A 23770-nucleotide genomic window follows, 5' to 3' on the forward strand; every position below is an offset into this window, starting at 1 on the left:
TAATCCGAGCGTGAGAGAGTACAAGAGAATATTCATCTTAACATTTGATTCTTCTCGTCCTATCGCTACGTTTACAGCAACACAGTAAAAGCAGATATTAACACCATTATAAAAAACTTCTGCAGGCCACACCCACACAGCCATCATCCAATCACAGGAGCCTCTCGTGTCCTTACAGGAAGTAGCCTCGCACAAACGTGTGGTCTTTGAATTTGCTTTGACAGGTTATTATAGAGTTATAGGTCACACTAATACAGACGGTTAATGCTCACGTGTCTCACTGTCGCCATGTGTCCGCCACCACGTTAGCAATATATTAGCATGCTGTCGCGCCGCGGGATCAACGGACGCACAACTGTTGTGGAAGCTTTTTAAGAGGGTTTGTATTTACAACACTGATGAAAACACACGGGACGGGACATCGTGGACGGCCCCCTGGAGACGTTAGCGTGGACGCGCCTGGGAGACGTTAGCATGGACGCACCCAGGAGACGTTAGCGTGGACGCGCCTGGGAGACGTTAGCATGGACGCACACAGGAGACGTTAGCGTGGGCACGCCCAGGAGATGTTAGCATGGACGCCCCCGGGAGACGTTAGCATGGACACGCTCGGGAGACGTTAGCATGGACACGCCCGGGAGACGTAAGCATGGACGCACCCGGGAGACGTTAGCGTGTACACGCCTGGGAGACGTTGGCATGGACGCACACATGAGACGTTAGCATGGACGCGCCCGGGAGACGTTAGCATGGACGCGCCTGGGAGACGTTAGCATGGACACGCCCAGGAGACGTTAGCATGGACGCGTCCGGGAGACGTTAGCATGGACGCACACAGGAGACGCCGCGCACTCACAGAACACACAGTTAGCATCAATGTGTCAGAAATCACTGCCTCACGTTAATTACTTTGTAGCACGGGTTGTTCATGTTGCTAAAGCGATGCTAACGTGGCGTTAGCTGTTGTTTCTTAAGCCGTGTTCACTGAGTGGAACAGTTCGGTTTTGCGCGGTACGTAGTTTTTAAGTACACAACCAAAATAACTGCCCGACCAGAGTTAAATGGTACGATCCAGTCTGTCCTCATACAAAGGTAAAGGTACTGTCCTCAGTCAAAATGCTAGCCTGACCCAGGACTGTACCATTCCAAACTGGACCATGATGAACATGAACGTATCCTTGTGATTGGACCGTTTGGAAAGTCAAACATTTCTAAATTTTTACAAACATGTCATTTAAATAATAGCATGTTATTGTTTCATGATGTCACAACAATGATTGACAGTTTGATGAACTGATGTAGAAAATACTTCACACGTCGGTGTGTTTGTGTCTTTCGTGAAAAGTCAGTCGACCACAGTCTGAGTATTTGCATATTAGCGTTAGCTTGTGTCCAGGAGACCGACAGTGATTCATGTGCTCGGATCCACTTCATTGTCTTTTGCTGAATATTTCCACTACGTTTCTACCAGGCAACAATTATTCTACAAATACAAAAACGAGTACAAAAAGATGCACTTCCTCGTCTGGCCACACGTTTCCCTGAAGTGCATCTCTAAAAGTTCATGTCAGACCTTTTTCAATGCATACGTCCAACCCTGCAGGGGGCGCAGGTGGGAGCCGTTCACACAGGAAAACATTGAACATGTGATCGATGGAGAAACTTAAAGGTCAATATCGGAGGTATAGGGTCAGCACAGTCCACGTCTGTCCACCTGAGGGTTTGACTTTCATTCAGGGACACAGTAGAGACACAGTAGAGACACAGTAGAGACACAATCGTCCACCAGACGTCCTACGACTGGCTCTTCTCTGCTGACTTGTCACTGACGGCTTGGATCTGTGCGTCCTGCAAGCAGCAGCTCCTGGGGCTCGGGGTGTAGTTGAACGGGGTGACCCGGGCAGCTTTGCTGGGGGATCCTTGTCGGAAATGGACGGCTCCGCCCACGTGGCCGTCTGCTGCTCCTGTAGAGATGGTGCTGAGGTTCCTCAGAGAAGCGTCCGACTCACCACCCAGGAGGTTCCTCCCTGAGGACGCACGGGTCTTCTTGAAATGGCCGATTCTCACGACTTCCTCAGACGTCACCGGAGCGGCGTCGGCTGACGGAGAGGTGCCGGAGCCGGTCTTGTTGTCGGTGAAGTCCTCCGTCTGCACCGTCGCGTCACTCGTCTTGCGAGGTGCGAGAAGAATGGTCGGCAGTTTTCCTGCGAGGACTGGCGGCTTTGGCTTCTCCCCGTCAGGAGAGGGCACCAGAGGCAAAGCATTGGCCGGCAGAGTGGTCTTCAGGATCTGAGGAACATCTTCATCCCGGATCCTCCTCCAGGTGGACGAGGATCTCTGGCCTTTCTTCTTCGTGTCGTCCTCGCTCTTCGCCCTTCCACTCGAATCCGACGATGACGAGCGGAGGGAAGAGCGACTGGTCACTCGGCTCAGTACGTTGATGCTCGGTGACGAGGCGTGGCGTTTAAAGGTTTCTTTGTCTTGTTGCTGCCTGGTGCCGGACGTTCTGCTGGACCCGTTTCGCTGAGCCGCCCTGCACGGGCTTTCAGAACTTGTTCTCCTGGCTTGGCGTCTTGCAGATAAATCCCTTTCACTAGAGGTCGCTCTGGAGAGGCCTGTACTCGGCTTCTGAAGGCCAGAGTTCATCCTCCTGACCTGCTGTGCTGGTTCTGCACCTTTGACCTGAACCCTTCTCTGAGCTTGCACGGCTGCTTTAAGTTCCTGACAGCGTGAAGAGCAAAGGAAGACGGTCGACGCCCCAGGAACTGCTCTGCGGGGCGATCCATTCTGAGATCTTGACATGCTGTGGACCGACCCATCACGTCTCAGTGCAGTCTTTGATTCCTTAATGAAAGTCAGCTGTCTTAAGAATCCGCTCCGGTCAGCGTCGCCACCTTTTGAGTGGACAGAGGTCATCCTGACAAGGTCATAGCGGTTAGGAGGGAGGGGCCTTTTCCCGCTGACCTGATTGGTTTGTACGTCGGTTGTTTGGTTCGTGACCAGCGGTGACAAAGGTCGGTGTTGTCTTCCTGAATTTTGCATAAAAGGGATTCGAACAGGTGACTTTTGAGTTTTAGGTGGTGGGGACTTTTCACTGTGATTGACAGCAGGGGACCTCCCCTTTCTTTCGGGGGGGCTCCTCGCTGGCGGACTGCTAACTGGGGTGGCATTCTTTTTCTGGATGGATTTGTTTGTCTGAATTGGTGATGTGATCTTCTTCTGACTGTGTTTGGATGGTGTGGAGCTTTGTGACGACCCAGAGGAGGAACTCTTTGGTATCCTTGGAGGTGGAGTGGAGCTCCTCTTTGGCAAAGACAGTTCCATGTCCTGGGGGCGGCCTAACCTGTGGAGGCTCTTGGATCTGTGCTGCGCAAGATCTGGGTTCTTTGGAGCGTCTTTCTTGGTTGGCACTTTCCTGGGAGGAGGTCTTTGTGACGGAGCGGCCTCTTTTTTCGGAGTATAGATCACGGTTCTGCCTCTGAAGACCACCGGTAAGTTTGGAACTGGCTTGCGCTGTGCGAAGTCTAAAGGTTTGTTTGCCTTTTTGTCTTTAGCAAACTTCCTCTCTTTGGGTGTAAAGCTGGACGTCGACATGAACGACAGGACTGACTCGGTCTCTTCAGACGATGGCTCTTGAGACCTGGACGCCTGCAGCCCAGTGACCACACAGTTAGCACCTTCCTGAATGGCTCGCCATTCAACACTGTTGAGGTCGGAGTCTTCATCCCATGCCATATCGTCACTGTCCAGTTCTTCGTCCATGTCCCAGCTCTCAGAGACCTTTTGCTTTTGTTTCTGAGCAGTTTCGGCCTTCTTCCTGCGGGCAGCGAGCCTCCTCCTCTGCTTGGGCATGGCCGATGTGATGCACCTCTGCAGCAGGTCGTCTTCTGAATCCATGCTCACAGAACTTGGCGAGCTCTGCTCCTCGTATTGGCTGTGGATGGTCATGGACTTTGATTGTTGTGCCATACTCAGAGTTTTGTTGTGTCTGTTCTTGTACCATATTTGCTGAGCTTTTGATTTGTGGTCGTCGAACTCGGCGTCGCTCAGTGAACTCAGAGAGGAGCTGAGCGAGTAACATGTCGGAGATTCGTCTTTGATCAGGTTCTGTTTTAATCTGTGAAAACCTCTGGCTTTTGCTTGAGGGTTCTCGATCCTGCCGATGTTGGTCATGCTCCGTGAGAAAGTGTTCCGACTCGTTTCCCTGAACTGTTTTCTGCTCGTTCGCTTGGTTGTTTCGTCAAAGTCGTTGTCATCGGTGTAGAAGCTGTTGCTGTCCTCTGAAGAACGCGTGGTCTGTCTGAAGATCGTCTTTCCCTTCTGTGATCCAGGATTAACGTCCGTGTTCTGCTTTATGACGGGCAGTTCCAGTTTTCTGCCTTGCCCTGACCTCTTCTTCTGTTGGTTCGGAGACTGATCACGATTTCTTTGGCTCGCCACTCTGTCAGCGACTTCTTTGCTCTGCATCAAAACCCTCTGCGTGGGAACCACGTGCTTGGTCGTTCGGTTGGTTTGGATCTCAGGAGGCTGATTGGTCCTGTTGGGTTTGTGGAAGTGTGAGAATATCCGTAAGTCTTGGATCCTCTTTGCCTCGTCATCCAGCACTTCCTGTCTGTTCATAGCTTTAGCCGTGCAGTCTTTAGCGCCCCTCTCTTTCACTGGGTACTGAAGCGTTTCATCACTTAGCGACGTTGTGCTGGAGAAGTTAACGGGAGTTCGTTCTGCAGAATCAGTGAGGGATGAATCGTCGAACCTCAAGTCCTTCTGTGGGATAACGATCCTCCGTCCAGGACACATTTGTGCTTTGCCGTTGGGGAGCATCATGTAGACGGGAAGATGGATTTGTTTTCGGATATGGGAGTTGAGAATGTGCGTCGGGATTGTGGTCATGAGGGAAGGTCTGACTTTTCTGAACCTGGAGGGCATCGCAGAGTTGATGCATTCCTTTAAGATTTCTATGTCGTCGTCTGAATTGCCTTCACTGTATCGCTCTCCGTGGTCGAGGCCTTGCTCGTCGTCATCGGGGAACGGAAGGTCTTTGTCATTTTGCTGCAGCAGAGGAGTTAACTTCAGCTCCACGTCTTTCTGTATATAGTGTTCATGCAGAGGCAGAGCACTGAGGCTTGAAGCACAGGAGAAGTTCTCAGTGGGCTTTTCCACAGTGAAGTAGATCATGGTGTCCAGGTCAGGAGGAAGGTTAAACCTCTCCTTGTCTGTGATCTCCATGAACTTCCTCAGACTACTTTCCCACTGGCCCGTTATCCCTGAGGCCTCGGCTCCGTTTGACTCAACACAACATGGAGTTTTACTGCGGCTGGGAGGCATGGTCTGTCCGGGGCTGTCGGGGAGATCACTGGGGCTGATGGTGCCATCGATCATCTCACTGCACGGGTCACTCTGGATTGAACTGGCTATCGAGGGCGACTCGAAACTGCCCAGAGAACTGACCGAGCTACAGCGACTCATCACCAGTGGAGTTTCATGGATGTAATTGTCAGATGAACTGGATGGAGACCGGTCTTCCACAGCAGGTGAAGCTTCTCTGAGGAAAACCTTTTCCTTTTTGGCCGGACAGGGAATTCCAATGGGATCCGTGTCCTTGCTGAAGGTTTTGGAGTCGGTCATCAGCAGCTGGCTGTCGCTCAGATCCTCCAGCGTTTCATCCTCGTCTTCCCTCTTCACCACTTCTCCGTCCTCCACTTCGATGATTTCCAAAGACGAGTCGCTCTCCAGCTCGTTTTCGCTTTGTCCGTCCAGGACTCCATCCCCAGAGGACAGGGAGGACAGGGAACTGCAGCGGGAGAAGCAGATCGGCGTGTTCTCCACTGAGTATTTCTGAACCGTCTCCATGGTCCCGATGGTTGGACTTCTGGTGGACGCCATAGGTGAAAACTTGGTGATGCTCCCCCCCGTCATCACAGTAGGAACCCAGGCTTGTCTCCTCATGGCCTGGGCAGCCTGGACATTAATGGCCGTCTTTGCGACGCCAAATTTGGCCACACTTTGAATGAGTGGAACCTGTTGATAAGATGGCGACAGTTTAATGGATGTCATGCTGACATCAGAGGAGACTTTGGTGGACACACTCACAGGGGTTTGTGCCCCTTGATCCTGGTTCTTATCTGCGTCCATGTTGCTGAGCTCAAGAGCTTTCAAATCTTTGTTGTCCACAGAGTCTCTCTCTGGAACGTCCTGCTGGTTTGTCTCACTGAGGACACCATGTCCTACATTGAGGTATTGTTGATGAGCCACCTTGAGATCCAGCTGGTTGGGTCTTTGCTGCGGTGCGATCAGGGGTCTCGGAGCAGGTCTTATCTGGTCTTTGCTGCCGCAGTAGCCGTCACTGGTGCTGCCGCTGTTCAGACTGTCCGTGGAGACGCTGGTGTGGGCGGTTTTGAGGCGCAGCAGAGCGTGAGCGCGAGTCCGACGCTCTCTGTCGGAGACGTGACAGGGTGAACACGACTGAGCTCGGCCTTCGTTCAGCTCATCCAGACCATAAGGCCAGTCTGCCAGGAGGTCCTCTGAGCTGAAGCTCAGGCTGTCCTCTGAGGACGTGTGCATGGTGATGTCCTCCACCAACCTGTCGATCTTGGCCACTGTGTTGGTGATCTTTTTAGCTAGCTTCTCTGCAGCGGCAGACACCACGTCGTCAGAGGCCACGTGTCTCTTCTCCATCATCTGGTGAGCGTCCACGTCTCTTTCGGGTTCGCCGTCTCTCTTACGAGGCTGGTTTTGTAAGAAGTTTGAGTTGCTGAGGAACATTGAGAGCATGGAGAAGCTGCCGGTGTCCAAGCTACTGGAGACGTTTGGAGCCTCGTCGTCATCGAAGCAGCCAGAGTCAGAGGCGTAGTCCTTCACCAGACTCTCAATGTGCCGCAGTGGCTTGTTGAGGCTGAGGTGTTTGGGGCTCTGTCTCTCAAAGGTGTCAAAGGTCTCTGCCAGGTGTTTAGCGTCCAGCTCGGCCTCCAAAGCCTTCTGTTTCCTCATGTAGAGCGAGGGCACGCAGGAGCCGGGCGACACCACCGCAGCATCCTTATATTTCAGCGGCCGGTTGGCGAGGAGGTTCCTCAGAGCTGCAGCGCTGCCCATGGCTATCATCTTGTGCTTGGAGTGGATGAGGTTGCGCAGCATGCTAACTGCGCCGAGGTCCCACAGCAGCTCCTGGTCTTTAGGACTCCGGGCTGAAAGGTTCCAGAGCGTTCCACAGGCGTTGCTGACGATGGTGAGGCTGTGAGAGCGAAGGTGCTGCAGCAGAGTCTGGAGGCAGCTGTGGTCTCTGAGGATTTGTCTGTGGAGAAAGAAATATTTCAATATTAAAAAGATTCGACGTTTGATGTCAAAAACCGAGTCGATGATGGAACAAGGTGGTGAATAAAGACCTGTAATCTTCTCGAGCAGCGACCAGACTCGACACGTTTCGCAGAATTCCACCTCCGCTCTCGATGATGGCCAGAGAGTTGGTCTGACATCGGTATGTCAGCGTACTGACCAGGAAGCCCAGAGCGCCATCTACAGAGCAGATGGACACCTTGTTGTCGATGCTGTGAGCCGACATGTTCCACAGAGCGCTCAGAAGACTCTTCAGGGTCGACTCCTGCAGGAGCACGAAGACCACGACAGAACGGGGTTTGGATTCAGTCACACACACAACTGTTGATATAAATGTACTGCGGTGTGTTTGTTTCGCTCACCTTGGTGGCCTGCAGAGCGCAGGTCATCAGCGCAGAGACACAGCCGATGTCTCGCAGAACCCTCTTGCTGCTGATGTCGGCTCTCCAGGAGAGGTTCCTCAGGATGCTGGAGACCACCTGATGAAGCTCCTCGCTGTCTGAGGACAGCTGAGCCACCAGAGCCTGCAGACAGCTCTTCTTGGAGCACAGCGTCGCCTACAGGACGACGAGAAGAAGACAATCTGTCAACGTCCACAGGTTCTTTGTCTCCTCTTCTGGTCCAATCACAAACATCTCACACATTTTCATCCTCAGGTTAAGACTGTAATTACTGTTCTGTGGCTATTGCTAAGCTAACTACTCCTGCAACCACTGCTAAACTAACGACCTGCCAAGCTAACTACTCTTTTGATGCTTATGCTAACCTGGTTTTTGCGCTGAGACTAATGCAACTGTAATTATTCTCTGGTTCTAATGCTAAGCTAACCACTCTCCTGTATGCTACTGCTAAGCTAACAAATGTCCTGAGAGTAATGCTTACTATTCTCCTGGTTCTAATGCTAAGTTAACCACTTTTTTGTATGCTACTGCTAAGCTAACAAGTGTCCTGAGAGTAATGCTAGCTATTCTCCTGGTTATAATGCTAAGCTAACCACTCTCCCGTATGCTACTGCTAAGCTAACAAATGTCCTGAGAGTAATGCTAACTCTTCTCCTGGTTCTAATGCTAAGTTAACCACTCTCCCGTATGCTACTGCTTAGCTAACAAATGTCCTGAGAATATTGCTAACTATTCTCCTGGTTGTAATGCTAAGCTAACCACTCTCCTGTATGCTACTGCTAAGCTAACAAATGTCCTGAGAGCAATGCTAACTATTCTACTAGTTCTAATGCTAAGCTAACCACTTTCCTGTATGTTACTGCTAAGCTAACAAATGTCCTGAGAGTAATGCTAGCTATTCTCCTGGTTCTAATGCTAAGCTAACCACTCACATGTATGCTACTGCTAAGCTAACAAATGTCCTGAGAGTAATGCTAGCTATTCTCCTGGTTCTAATGCTAAGCTAACCACTTTCCTATATGCGACTGCTAAGCTAACAAATGTCCTAAGAGTAATGCTAGCTATTCTCCTGGTTCAAGTGCTAAGTTAACCACTCTCCCGTATGCTACTGCTAAGCTAACAAATGTCCTGAGAGTAATGCTAACTCTTCTCCTGGTTCTAATGCTAAGTTAACCACTCTCCCGTATGCTACTGCTAAGCTAACAAATGTCCTGAGAGTAATGCTAACTCTTCTCCTGGTTCTAATGCTAGGCTAACCACTCTCCTGTATGCTACTACTATGCTAACACATGTCCTGAGAGTAATGCTAGCCATTCCCCTGGTTCTAGTGCTAAGTTAACCACTCTACTGTATGCTACTGCTAAGCTAACAAATGTCCTGAGAGTAATGCTAACTATTCTCCTGGTTCTAATGCTAAGTTAAACACTCTCCTGTATGCTTCTAGTAAGCTAACAAATGTCCTGAGAGTAATGCTAGCTATTCTCCTGGTTCTAATGCTAAGCTAACACCTCACCTGTATGCTACTGCTAAGCTAACAAACATCCTGAGAGTAACGCTAACAACTCTCCTGAGGCTAATGCTAAGTTAACTTCTTTAGCACCATGACAGTGAGACCTGTCAATCATCCCTCAGCACTAGCCACGCCCCTTCCGCCCGTACCTTATTGACGACGTCTCCAAACGTGAGGTTGGTCATCGCCATCCCGGCGTATCGCCGCAGCGCCATGTTGATGGGGTCGTTGTGCGTGCCGTACATGTCCTGGTCCAGGTGGATCAGATCTGCCACCACCTGCAGGCCGCCTGGAGAATGACACCCACACCGTCACACAGTCAAAGTGGAATGTTCTGGCGGCGTTAAAGAATAAAGAGTCGGGTTTTTTCACCAACCTAACTCGTTCATGGCGCGTCGATATTCTTCTTCAAACGACAGCTTCATGATGGCGCACATGGCCTGACAGATCTGAGGCTCCACGGGTTCAGGAATATCTGCTCAGGAGGAAACAGGAAGTGACCTTTAACCCCTGAGTCTGCCACGCCCCCACCTGCTGCTGCTGCTTTACACAGAACCAGAACTTACCACTGGTTCTGGTTCCTCCAGGCGAAGGTGTCCCGGTGTGGTTCTCGATCCAGTCCCAGCCGCTGTCGCAGTAGATCCTGATCTGCTCCAGCATGTGCAGAACCCTCATCTCCCGCCGCGCCTGACCCTCGTCCTGCTGCGAGTAGATGATGTTGTGGAGAGCGGCGCTAGCTCTGGATTTAGCTTCTCGGCTGCAGGACGCCGTCGCCTCTCCGGAACTGCCTCCGGGACCTCCCCCGGGACCGCCTCCGGGACCGCCTCCGGGACCGCCCGGGGCTTCGTGCAGGATCTGGACCAGCAGAGGGACGCAGCCGGACTTCCTCATGGCGATGCAGCTGTCCTGAGAGCTGGACAGAGCCAGCAGAGTCCGGGACATCTCCTCCTTGTCTCTGTTGGCGAGCATGGAGAGCAACCAGAAGACCATCTCCACCTGAGGAGGGAGGAGCCGTCAGAGAACCCTCAGAGAACCCTCAGAGAACCCTCAGAGAACCGCCACACAGAGGCGCTGTTGCACTCACATGGAGATTATTCTCAATATTATCGTGAGACTCCAACGTTAAATAAATAATTACACCATTAAATAATCCATTAAATAAATAAATACACGATTATATAATTCACTAAATAAATATATACACAATTAAATAATCCATTAAATAAATATATACACAATTAAATAATCCATTAAATAAATAAATACACCATTAAATAATTCATTAAATACATACACCATTAAATAATTAATTAAATAAATAAATACACCATTCAATAATTAAATAAATAAATAAATAAATACACCATTAAATAATGAATTAAATAAATAAATACACCATTAAATAATTAATTAAATAAATAAATACACCATTAAATAATTAAATAAATAAATAAATACACCATTAAATAATTAATTAAATAAATAAATACACCATTAATTAATTCCTTAAATACATACACCATTAAATAATTAATTAAATAAATAAATACACCATTAAATAATTCATTAAATAAATACACCATTAAATAATTCATTAAATAAATAAATACAACATTAAATAAGTCATTTAATGTGTCATTAATTAATTAAAATGCCAATCAATTTAATGTAAAAATATATATAATTATTTCACTATTGAATTAATTATATTATTTCTTGGCCCTCCATACAGGTCAAACCAAGTGTTCCTAATAAAGTGGTGCCTCAGTGAACGTCACCTTGCTGCCTCCGTCTGCTGCAGCGTCTGTTCCTGCTGCGGCTGAAGACGAGGACGTGTTGTTCTCTGGTTCTCCAGCAGGGGGCTTCTCAGCTCCAGACAACTGAAGAGGAAGAGGAAGAGGAAGAGGAAGAGGAAGAGGAAGAGCAGTGATTTTCAGGCTCAATGTTTGTTTGTTAGACTTCATTATTCTGTGAAATTTGTCTGACATGGTTTTCACACACACACACACACACATTTAAAGTGATAAATAAACACGTGTTAAGATCATGTAAATAAATCATATATAATATTTATTTCATATTAATGTGATTCTTGTTTAATGATCCACTTATTTACAGAATTATTTACTGACTGTTTCAAATCATAAAACAACAAACATATTATTCTCTTTGTTATCAAGAGAATAATCCCCCCACACACACACACACACACACACACTCACACACACACACTCACACACACGCTTCATTTAAATTCAGACTGAATCCTCAGAGAGCATATAAGCTTTCATCCTCTCATCACCATGGCAACGCCCTGGGGTATGTGTGTGTGTGTGTGTGTGTGACCGTGTGTGTGTGTGACTCTGTGTGGGGGTGTGTGAGTGTGTGTGTGTGTGAGTGTGTGTGTGTGGCTCTGATCCAAACCTCCATTCAAACACAATGAGCTGCGACATGAAGACAAAATGGCTGACGAGCATCAGAGCTGAAGACGTGATTCACTGTGTGTGTGTGTGTGTGTGTGTGTGTGTGTGTGTGCGTGCGTGTGTGTGTGTGTCTGTGTGTCTGTGTGTGTGTGTGTGCGTGCGTGTGTGCGTGTGTCTGTGTGTCTGTGTGTGTGTGTGTGTGTGCGTGCGTGTGTGTGTGTGTCTGTGTGTCTGTGTGTGTGTGCGTAATAACAACAATAATCCGCACAAACGTCTCAATCTGTTTGACTTTGATGTCAAACGTGTCCTCGTCCTCCATGAAGACAGAGACACTTCAGTCTCTTCTCCATCGTCTCCCTGCAGCAGCCAATCAGAGAGCAGCTGATAGAGAGGCTGCAGAGCAACAGCCAATCAGAGAGCAGCTGATAGAGAGGCTGCAGAGCAACAGCCAATCAGAGAGCAGCTGATAGAGAGGCTGCAGAGCAGCAGCCAATCAGAGAGCAGCTGATAGAGAGGCTGCAGAGCAACAGCCAATCAGAGAGCAGCTGATAGAGAGGCTGCAGAGCAACAGCCAATCAGAGAGCAGCTGATAGAGAGAGGCTGCAGAGCAACGAGCAACTTCATACTCTGTCACATGATGTTATAGAAATATACTCTCTGTCTCTGTGTGTCCTCTCCATATATACTATATATATATATATACACATATATATATGTGTATATATATACATATATATGTGTATATATATATGTATATATATGTATATATATGTATATATATATATATATATATATATGTATACAGCAGAGACACTGTCCCTGAGATCAGACGACAGGAAGTGGTTTTTGTGTTTTCACCTCATTGTTACTGATGAAACCTGAAGCTTAAAAAGTCCTTAAAAAGACACAAAAGACACCTGTCCCCTGTCCTTTGTCCCCTGTCCTTTGTCCTTTGTCTCTAAACCAGTGCACACAGTCAGCCAATCAGCATCCAGAGACAAATATGAAGACAAACGAGTCCAACCAGAAACATGTGGAGCTGAAAGAACTGAGAGACAGAGAGACGAGGACAGAGACGAGGACAGAGACGAGGACAGAGAGACGAGGACAGAGACTTTGATGTAAGTGACTCGTGTATAAATCTTTATTTTCTTGTCGTCGCTCGTTATCGACGTTTCTGAAACTTTGTCGTTAACATTTTCAGCTGAATTTGTTTTCAAGAATATTTCAGTTTGTGTGAACTCTGAAGGTTAACAAATATGAAACGGAACAAACACCAAAGTTAACTCTGTTAGCTTCATGCTAACAACACAAGCCAACAATATCCACACTGCTAGCTTCATGGTAACAACGCAAGCTAACAATATCCACACTGTTAGCTTCATGCTCACAACGCAAGCCAACAATATCCACATTGTTAGCTTCATGCTAACAATGCAAGCCAACAATATCCACACTGTTAGCTTCATGCTAACAATGCAAGCCAACAATATCCACACTGTTAGCTTCATGCAAACAACACAGGCTAACAATATCCACACTGTTAGCTTCATGCTAACAACACAGGCTAACAATATCCACACTGCTAGCTTCATGGTAACAACGCAAGCCAACAATATCCACACTGTTAGCTTCATGCTAACAATGCAAGCCAACAATATCCACACTGCTAGCTTCATGGTAACAACACAAGCTAACAATATCCACACTGTTAGCTTCATGCTAACAACACAGGCTAACAATATCCACATTGTAAGCTTCATGCTAACAATGCAAGCCAACAATATCCACACTGCTAGCTACATGGTAACAACGCAAGCTAACAATATCCACACTGTTAGCTTCATGCAAACAACACAGGCTAACAATATCAACACTGCTAGCTTCATGGTAACAACACAAGCTAACAATATCCACACTGTTAGCTTCATGCAAACAACACAGGCTAACAATATCCACACTGCTAGCTTCATGGTAACAACGCAAGCTAACAATATCCACACTGTTAGCTTCATGCAAACAACACAGGCTAACAATATCCACACTGTTAGATTCATGCTAACAACACACACACACTGTTGGCTTCATGCTAACAACACAGGCTGACAATATCCATACTGATAGCTTCATGCTAACAATGCAAGCTAACAATACCCACACCGTTTGCATCATGCTAACAGCACAGGCTAACAATATCCACAAAGTTAGCCTCATGCTAACAACACACACTGTTAGCTTTATGCTAACAACACACACTGTGATTCATGGTAACCACACACACACACACACACACACACACACACACTCACACTCACACATTGTTAGCTTCATGCTAACTAAACTATGAAAAAGCCCGGAGTCAGAGACAGAGTTGTGTTTTTAGCTAATATAACAGCTAACAGCTAACGTTATGACAGGAAGTGGGATAAGTGGGTGGGGCTTAGTGATAGCCTGCTAACGTGCTAACATGCTAATGTGCTCACGTTTTTACTGATTTTATACAAACATATTTCACTTTTTCTGTAACGTTTGTTCTGTAGGACGAATCTGATCCTCGGGACAACAAACTGTTTCTGATCAGATCGAAGGAAAATGAGTCTCAAGGAGGACAATTCTCAGGACACTGAGAGACATGTCCAACATGGACACGAAGACACAAAGAAGACGGAGCAGAAAAGGACATCGTCCAGCGCTATGACTCTTCTCAGAGAAGACCTGAGTCAGTTCAAAGAGGACGTCCTCAAAGTTCTCAAGGACAAAGACACAAAGGTGGACAAAGACACAAAGGTGGACAAAGACAAAGACAGCCCCGGTGCACTCAGTCTTCTGAGGGACGACCTGAGTCAGTTTAGAGACGACATGAGCAGCATGTTTAACATCAGAGACGTGAGGTCCACTGATGTTAAACCCAGTCAGACAGAGAGGACACTGAGACATCTGAGTCTCATCAGAGAGGACATCTCCAATGTCTTCAGGATCAGTCCTCTCAAGGACAAAGACCACCAGGACATTTCCAAAATAAAAGCCCCAGCAGCCGAAAGAGGGGACAACGCTTTTCTGAAGCTGTTCAGGAGACAACTGAGGACGACAGAGGACATTCAGAGAGGGACGGAGACGTCTTCAGACAGAGGGACGGAGACGCCTTCAGAGGACATTCAGAGAGGGACAGAGACGTCTTCAGAGGACATTCGTAGAGGGACGGAGACGTCTTCAGAGGACATTCAGAGAGGGACGGAGACGCCTTCAGAGGACATTCAGAGAGGGACGGAGACGTCTTCAGAGGACATTCAGAGAGGGACGGAGACGCCTTCAGAGGACATTCAGAGAGGGACGGAGACGTCTTCAGAGGACATTCAGGACAAAACTGACCACGGTTTGAGTCATGTGAGCATCATCATGACAGACAGGACAAATGGAGAGGAGGACAAAGATGAGGACGGGGCGGAGCCTGTGGAGAAGGAGGAGCCGGAAGAGGAGGAGGAGCCTGAGGAGTCTGAGGAGAAGGAGGAGCCTGAGGAGGAGGAGGAGCCTGAGGAGACCTCTTCACCAGGTGAGGAGACGATGTGTCCATCATGTTTGTGATAAAGGAGGTGGTCTGTGGTGAGAGCGCCCCCTGCTGCTGAGAGACAGCTGAGACGAAAGACTTCTCTGATATTATATTATCAGATAAATGTCATCATCACACTCATGACTCAGCTTTTTCAGGTTTTAAATCCAGAGAATCTGAAATATTCTGTTTCTCTGCAGTCGATCACAGACCTGATGATGATGAAGACTCTGGAGAAAACCAGGAAGTGAAGAAGAAGAAAGAAGAAGAAGAAGATGAGACTCTTGTCTCTGAGCTGAGACTCATGAGTCTGAGGTGAGACAGAGTACGTTAGCTTCATGCTAACAACACAAGCTAACAATCTCCACACTGTTAGCTTCATGCTAACAATACAAGCTAGCAATATCCACACTGTTAGCTTCATACTAACAACACACACACACTGTTAGCTTCATGCTAACAACACAAGCTAGCAATATTCACACTTTTAGCTTCATACTAACAACACACACACACTGTTAGCTTCATGCTAACAACACAAGCTAACAATATCCACACTGTTAGCTTCATGCTAACAATATCCACACTGTTAGCTTCATGCTAACAACACACAATCTGTTAGCTCCATGCTAACAACACAAGCTAGCAATATCCACACTGTTAGCTTCATGATAAAAACACAAGCTAACAATATCAACACTGTTAGCTTCATGCTAACAACACAAGCTAGCAATATCCACACTGCTAGCTTAATGCTTACAACACAAACTCTGTTAGCTCCATGCTAACAACACAAGCTAGCAATATCCACACTGTTAGCTTCATGATAACAATACAAGCTAGCAATATCCACACTGTTAGCTTCATGATAAAAACACAAGCTAACAATATCAACACTGTTAGCTTCATGCTAACAACACAAGCTAGCAATATCCACACTGCTAGCTTCATGCTAACAACACACACTCTGTTAGCTCCATGCTAACAACACAAGCTAGCAATATCCACACTGTTAGCTTCAAGATAACAACACAAGCTAACAATATCAACACTGTTAGCTTCATGCTAACAACATAAGCTAACAATATCCACACTGTTAGCTTCATGCTAACAACACAAGCTAGCAATTGCCACACTGCTAGCTTCATGCTAACAACACCCACTCTGTTAGCTCCATGCTAACAACACAAGCTAGCAATAGCCACACTGTTAGCTTCACGATAACAACACAAGCTAACAATCTCAACACTGTTAGCTTCATGCTAACAACATAAGCTAACAATATCCACACTGTTAGGTTCATGCTAACAACACAAGCTAACAACACACACACTGTTAGCTTCATGCTAACAACACAAGCTAACAACAAACACACACACACACACCATTAGCTTCATGCTAACAACACAGGCTAACAATATCCACACCGTTTGGTCCTGGTCTGACAGGAAGCAGCCAGGAGGAGGAGGAGGAGGAGGACGAGGAGGAAGAGGAGGACGAGGAGACCTGTGGTCTGTGAAGAACTGTAAGATGACGTGGTTTTTGGTCTCCATGACTCAGATGTTTGTTAAACCTGACGATGACTCAGCATTTATCCTCTTGTTCCTTCACCACCACAGTTGCCTGTTACTTGACCTTTGACCCCAACACTGCCAACGCAGAGCTTCAGCTGAGCGACGGCAATAGGACGGCCACTCGTCTGTGGGCGAGCCAGCGCCGACTGGACCATCTGGACCGCTTTAAGCTCTGTCCTCAGGTCCTGTGCAGGGAGGGGCTGCTGGACCAGGTCTACTGGGAGGTGGAGTGGAGCGGCGGCGCCGACATCGGCGTCACGTACAACAGCATCTCCAGAGACGGGGACGCGGTGGACAGTCTGCTGGGTCACAACAGACTGTCCTGGAGTGTGGAGTGTTCACAGGGGAACTACACACCCAACCACAACAACAAGAGGTTCAGGTCTACTGCACCACAACCCTTCAGCCACAGGGTCGGGGTCTTCTTAGACTGGTCTGCTGGGTCTCTGTCCTTCTACTGCGTCTCCAGGGACGCCATGGTCCTCCTCCACACCTTCACCTCCACCTTCACTGAGCCTCTGTACCCGGGGTTCTGGGTCTGGACCTACGACGGATCTGTGTCCCTGTGTCAGGTGGCGTTAGACTGGGAGAGACTACTGAAGTGAGGGGGGGGGGTCCAAGGACTGAGGGGGGTCCCAGGACTGAGGGGGGTACAAGGATTGAGGATGTCCAAGGATTGAAGGTGTCTAAGGATTGAGGATGTCCAAGGACTGAGGGGGTCCAAGGACTGATGGGGTCCAAGGATTGAAGGTGTCCAAGGATTGAGGGTGTCCAAGGACTGAGGGGGTCCAAGGATTGAGGGGGTCCAAGGACTGAGGGGGGTCCAAGGATTGAGGGGGTCCAAAGATTGAGAAGGTCCAGGGATTGAGGGTGTCCAAGGATTGAGGATGTCCAAGGACTGAGGGGGTCCAAGGACTGAGGGGGGTCCAAGGACTGAGGGGGTCCAAGGACTGAGGGGGGTCCAAGGACTGAGGATGTCCAAGGACAGAGGGGGGTCCAAGGACTGAGGGGGTCCAAGGACTGAGGATGTCCAAGGACTGAGGGGGGTCCAAGGACTGAGGGGGTCCAAGGACTGAGGGGGGTCCAAGGACTGAGGGGGGTCCAAGGACTGAGGGGGGGTCCAAGGACTGAGGGGGGTCCAAGGACTGAGGATGTCCAAGGACAGAGGGGGGTCCAAGGACTGAGGGGGTCCAAGGACTGAGGATGTCCAAGGACTGAGGGGGGTCCAAGGACTGAGGGGGTCCAAGGACTGAGGGGGGTCCAAGGATTGAGGGGGTCCAAATATTGAGAAGGTCCAAGGATTGAGGGGGTCCAAGGACTGAGGGGGGTCCGAGGATTGAGGGGGTCCAAGGACTGAGGGGGTCCAAGGACTGAGGGGGTCCAAGGACTGAGGGGGTCCAAGGATTGAGGAGGCCCAAGGATTGAGAAGGTCCAAGGATTGAGGTCTAGGGACTGAGGAGGTCTAAGGACTGAGGAGGTCTAATGACTAAGGGGGTCCAAGGATTGAGGAGTTCTAAGGACTGATTGTGGACAAAAATCAAGTCCTAATGTAAAATGAGTCAATTTTAAGGTGAAGAAATGTTTTAAGGTTAAATTGAGATTAGAGTTAGGGTCAGATTAGGATTAGGATTAGGTCTGAGTGTGTGTGTGTGTGTGTGTGTGTGTGTGTGTGTGTGTGTGTGTGTGTGTTACCTGTAACTGACTCTCCTGACTTCCTTGGACCTCGTGCAGCTCCTGCTCCAGCTGCTCCAGACGAGCGACACGCATCTGACACACACACACACACACACACACACACACACACACACACACACACACACACACACACACACACACACACACACACACACACACAGAGTTTAGACTTCATGTCAACAACAGTGATTGTGTTGTGTTGTGTGTGTGTGTGCATGTGTGTGTGTGTGTGTGTAGCGATGACATCATCACTCTCTCACCTGCGTCCTCCTCATCATGTCCTCGCTCGTCCCAAATCTCTCCTCCATCACAGAGCGAAGCTGCTGAGCCTCAAACTGCAGCTGCTGACCAATCAGATCCATCTGTAGAGAGAACTGTGCAGAGAGGTCAGAGGTCAGAGGTCAGGGGTCACACACACACACACACACACACACACACACACACACACACACAGACTGAGAGTGTGTGTCCTCACTGTGTCGATGCGTGGCAGCTGTGTGAGTCTCTGTGACAGCGCCTCCAGCTGGCTGAAGTACCAACAACGCTCTCTCTCCTCACGGTCGATTTCCCCCAACAGCAGGTTCCTACACACACACACACACACACAGTGAGTATTATGGGATGCATGATGGGAGTATGGCGAGGACGATGGCTCCGCCCACCTCTCCTTGTACAGCTCCTCCAGGTGGTGGTCGCTCAGTCGTCCGTCTGCGCCGCTGATCACGGCCGTTCTGGGCGGGGCTCCGTCCAGGAAGTGATGCGGCAGCATGAGGGCGGCGGCCTCGGCGGCGGCGTCGCTCTGACGCGACGAGGACCTGAGCGGACTCCTGGTCCGGGTCACGGGCGCCGCCGAGGATGAGGAGGAGCAGGAGGACGGAGGCAGAGTCAGGTGGTCTTCTAGCTCCGCCCCTACAACGCCGCCGTTCCCCGCCCCTGTGAGCCCCGCCCCTGTAAGCCCCGCCCCTCCCAGAGCGCCCGGCAGCAGCCGCAGGTTGTGAGGCTGGTGTTTGAGCTCGTAGTATTTGGTCAGGTCCATGTGGAGCTCTGAGGACCAGCATAGATAATCTCATCAATAATCTCATCGATAATCTCATCAATAATCTCATCGTTAATCTCATCAATAATCTCATCAAAAATCTCATCGTTAATCTCATCAATAATCTCATCGTTAATCTCATTGATAATCTCATCGATAATCTCATCGTTAATCTCATCAATAATCTCATCAATAATCTCATCGATAAAATCATAGATAATCTCATCAATAATATCATCGCATATCGATAATCTCATCGTTAATCTCATCAATAATCCCATCATTAATCTCATCGTTAATCTCATCGAATAACATTAATCTCATCGATAATCTCATCAATAATCTCATCGAATATCATTAATCTCATCGTTAATCTCATCAATAATCTCATCGTTAATCTCATCGATAATCTCATCGTTAATCTCATCGTTAATCTCATCAATAATCTCATCAATAATCTCATCAATAATCTCATCGATAAAATCATCAATAATCTCATCAATAATCTCATCAATAATCTCATCGATAAAATCATAGATAATCTCATCAATAATATCATCGCATATCGATAATCTCATCGATAATCTCATCAATAATCTCATCGTTAATCTCATCAATAATCTCATCAATAATCTCATCGTTAATCTCATCAATAATCTCATCGTTAATCTCATTGATAATCTCATCGATAATCTCATCGTTAATCTCATCAATAATCTCATCAATAATCTCATCGATAAAATCATAGATAATCTCATCAATAATATCATCGCATATCGATAATCTCATCGTTAATCTCATCAATAATCCCATCATTAATCTCATCGTTAATCTCATCGAATAACATTAATCTCATCGATAATCTCATCAATAATCTCATCGAATATCATTAATCTCATCGTTAATCTCATCAATAATCTCATCGTTAATCTCATCGATAATCTCATCGTTAATCTCATCGTTAATCTCATCAATAATCTCATCAATAATCTCATCAATAATCTCATCGATAAAATCATCAATAATCTCATCAATAATCTCATCAATAATCTCATCGATAAAATCATAGATAATCTCATCAATAATATCATCGCATATCGATAATCTCATCGATAATCTCATCAATAATCTCATCGTTAATCTCATCAATAATCTCATCAATAATCTCATCGTTAATCTCATCAATAATCTCATCGTTAATCTCATTGATAATCTCATCGTTAATCTCATCAATAATCTCATCAATAATCTCATCGATAAAATCATAGATAATCTCATCAATAATATCATCGCATATCGATAATCTCATCGTTAATCTCATCAATAATCCCATCATTAATCTCATCGTTAATCTCATCGAATAACATTAATCTCATCGATAATCTCATCAATAATCTCATCGAATATCATTAATCTCATCGTTAATCTCATCAATAATCTCATCGTTAATCTCATCGTTAATCTCATCGTTAATCTCATCGTTAATCTCATCAATAATCTCATCAATAATCTCATCAATAATCTCATCAATAATCTCATCGATAAAATCATCAATAATCTCATCAATAATCTCATCGATAAAATCATAGATAATCTCATCAATAATATCATCGCATATCGATAATCTCATCGTTAATCTCATCAATAATCCCATCATTAATCTCATCGTTAATCTCATCGTTAATCCCATCGTTAATCTCATCAATAATCTCATCGAATATCATTAATCTCATCAATAATTTCATCGTTAATCTCATCGTTAATCTCATCGATAATCTCATCGAATATCATCATTAATCTCATTGTTAATCTCATCGATAATCTCATCGAATATCATTAATCTCATCGATAATCTCATCTATAGTCACATAATCTAATTGATAATCTCATCATTAATCTCATTGATAATATTGATAATCTCATTGTTAATCTCATCAATAATCTCATACATAATCTCATATACACATACATATACACACATACTGTCAGCTATAGTAGCAGAGTGTGTGAGCAGGATTAAAATAATCCCACGTGTTTAACAACAATAATCCTCATGGATTTGTGTCATATTTAAATGAGTTAGACCAATCAATCAATCACATGACCTCTGACCTCAGAGGAGACAGAGACGTGTAACAGCAGCCAATCACGTTAGAGCTCCACCCAGAGGACACGCCCAGCTCACCTGAGGGGGGAGGAGTCTAAAGCCACTCACCTGTCAGCTGGTGCAGAACGTCGCTCCGCCCTGATGACGCCAGAGTCCCCGCCTCCTGCTCCAGTTTACTCTGCAGCTGCTTTAGCACCTCCTGCAGGAGGAGGAGGACATGACAACAGGAATGTGGGATTTAAAGATGGAAAAAGATTTAAATATGTGAAGATATTTAAAGAGTTAAAGATATAAAGATATTTGAAGATGTAAATAATTAAAGATGTAAAGACATTTAAAGAGTTAAAGTCCTGCTCTGTGACTTTTGTTGTGATTGAATTCAAACACAGATGAAGAAAAAGAATCAGAGTGAAAATCATGTGATCACAGAATGTGAGACTGAGCTCAATCTGATAATCTGATAATCCAGCTGCTCTCAACATGATGTGATGATGTGATGATGTGATGATGTGATGATGTGATCATGTGATCATGTGATCATGTGATGATGTGATGATGTGATGATGATGTGATGTGATGATGTGATGATGTGATGATGTGATCATGTGATGATGTGATCATGTGATGATGTGATGATGATGTGATGTGATGATGTGATGATGTGATGATGTGATCATGTGATGATGTGATCATGTGATCATGTGATGATGATGTGATCATGTGATCATGTGATCATGTGATGATGATGATGTGATGATGTGATGATGTGATCATGTGATGATGTGATGATGTGATGATGTGATGATGTGATCACGTGATGATGTGATGATGTGATGATGATGTGATGATGTGATGATGTGATCATGTGATCATGTGATGATGTGATGATCATGTGATGATGTGATGATCATGTGATGATGTGATCATGTGATGATGTGATCATGTGATCATGTGATCATGTGATGATGTGATCATGTGATGATGATGATGTGATGATGTGATGATGTGATCATGTGATGATGTGATGATCATGTGATGATGATGTGATCATGTGATCATGTGATCATGTGATCATGTGATGATGATGTGATCAAGTGATCATGTGATCATGTGATCATGTGATCATGTGATGATGTGATGATGTGATGATGTGATGATCATGTGATGATGATGTGATCATGTGATCATGTGATCATGTGATCATGTGATGATGATGTGATCAAGTGATCATGTGATCATGTGATCATGTGATGATGTGATGATGTGATGATCATGTGATGATGTGATGATCATGTGATGATGTGATGATCATGTGATCATGTGATGATGTGATGATGTGATGATGTGATGATGTGATCATGTGATCATGTGATCATGTGATGATGTGATGATGTGATGATGTGATCATGTGATCATGTGATGATGTGATCTCTCACCTTCATGCCAAACGTCTCCGTCTCCAGTTTGAACAGATGGTTGGAGTTGTCCTCCAGCTCCCTCCTCAGGTGGGAGTTCTCCTTGCGGAGCGCCTCCACCTGGTGGGCCAGCTGATCGTAGGAAGCGTTGGCCATGTTCAAATGGTGCAGCGCCCCCTGTGGTGACACACACACACACACACAGAGCAGCTTCTCTTTAATCTCAATAAACTCACAGATTATTCTGTAAAAGAACTGATGAATCATTAAGAGACTGTGTTTCAATGTTTCCCATCAACGAGCTCAGAGATATCAATGTTACCATAGTAACAGGCCCCGCCCCCTCACTCTGACCACATCAAGAGATGTCTCTTTGTGCCTCACACACACACACACACACACTGCAGTGGCAGCAGAGCATGCTGGGTAAGAAAATGAATCAAATGAAGACAGATCAGTAACAGTGCTGTTGCTATGGAGACGACCTCAATCTGTGTGTGTGTGTGTGTGTGTGTCCCACGTCCAGAGGACAAAGACCAGCTTTAATCTTAATCTGCTCACAAATCAACAACAACAACAACAATAAAAATAATAATAAGTAAAAACGTGATTGTGGTTTAGTCTCTGAACAAAGCCCCTCCCCCTCCATCCTCCTCCTCCTCCTCTGAGACTGTCTGGTTACCACGGCAACCTCCTCCTCCTCCAGGCAGAGCAGAGGAGGCGGAGCCTGTGC

General features: G+C 46.6%; 2 protein-coding genes across 2 annotated transcripts; one reads left to right on the forward strand and one right to left on the reverse strand.

The window, feature by feature from the left end:
* Window positions 1-1794: 1794 nt before the first annotated feature.
* apc2 (APC regulator of WNT signaling pathway 2) lies at window positions 1795-23193 on the reverse strand (the record flags this gene model as incomplete). The annotated part of the gene is made up of 13 exons (XM_083888358.1): window positions 1795-7288; window positions 7380-7594; window positions 7692-7886; window positions 9390-9529; window positions 9617-9715; window positions 9807-10236; window positions 11019-11120; window positions 18477-18551; window positions 18740-18853; window positions 18955-19063; window positions 19142-19523; window positions 21731-21821; window positions 23059-23193. 13 exons carry the CDS (start codon window positions 23191-23193, stop codon window positions 1795-1797), a joined length of 7581 nt encoding a protein of 2526 aa, XP_083744484.1.
* Window positions 14256-17389, forward strand: LOC310925707 (stonustoxin subunit beta-like; the record flags this gene model as incomplete). The annotated part of the gene is made up of 4 exons (XM_083887722.1): window positions 14256-14432; window positions 14580-14779; window positions 16659-16735; window positions 16830-17389. The coding sequence occupies 4 exons, from the start codon at window positions 14256-14258 to the stop codon at window positions 17387-17389; spliced, it is 1014 nt and encodes a 337-aa protein (XP_083743848.1).
* Window positions 23194-23770: the final 577 nt, after the last annotated feature.

This window comes from Microchirus variegatus, assembly GCF_963457635.1.
Source record: "Microchirus variegatus genome assembly, chromosome: 4".
Lineage (NCBI taxonomy): Eukaryota > Metazoa > Chordata > Actinopteri > Pleuronectiformes > Soleidae > Microchirus > Microchirus variegatus.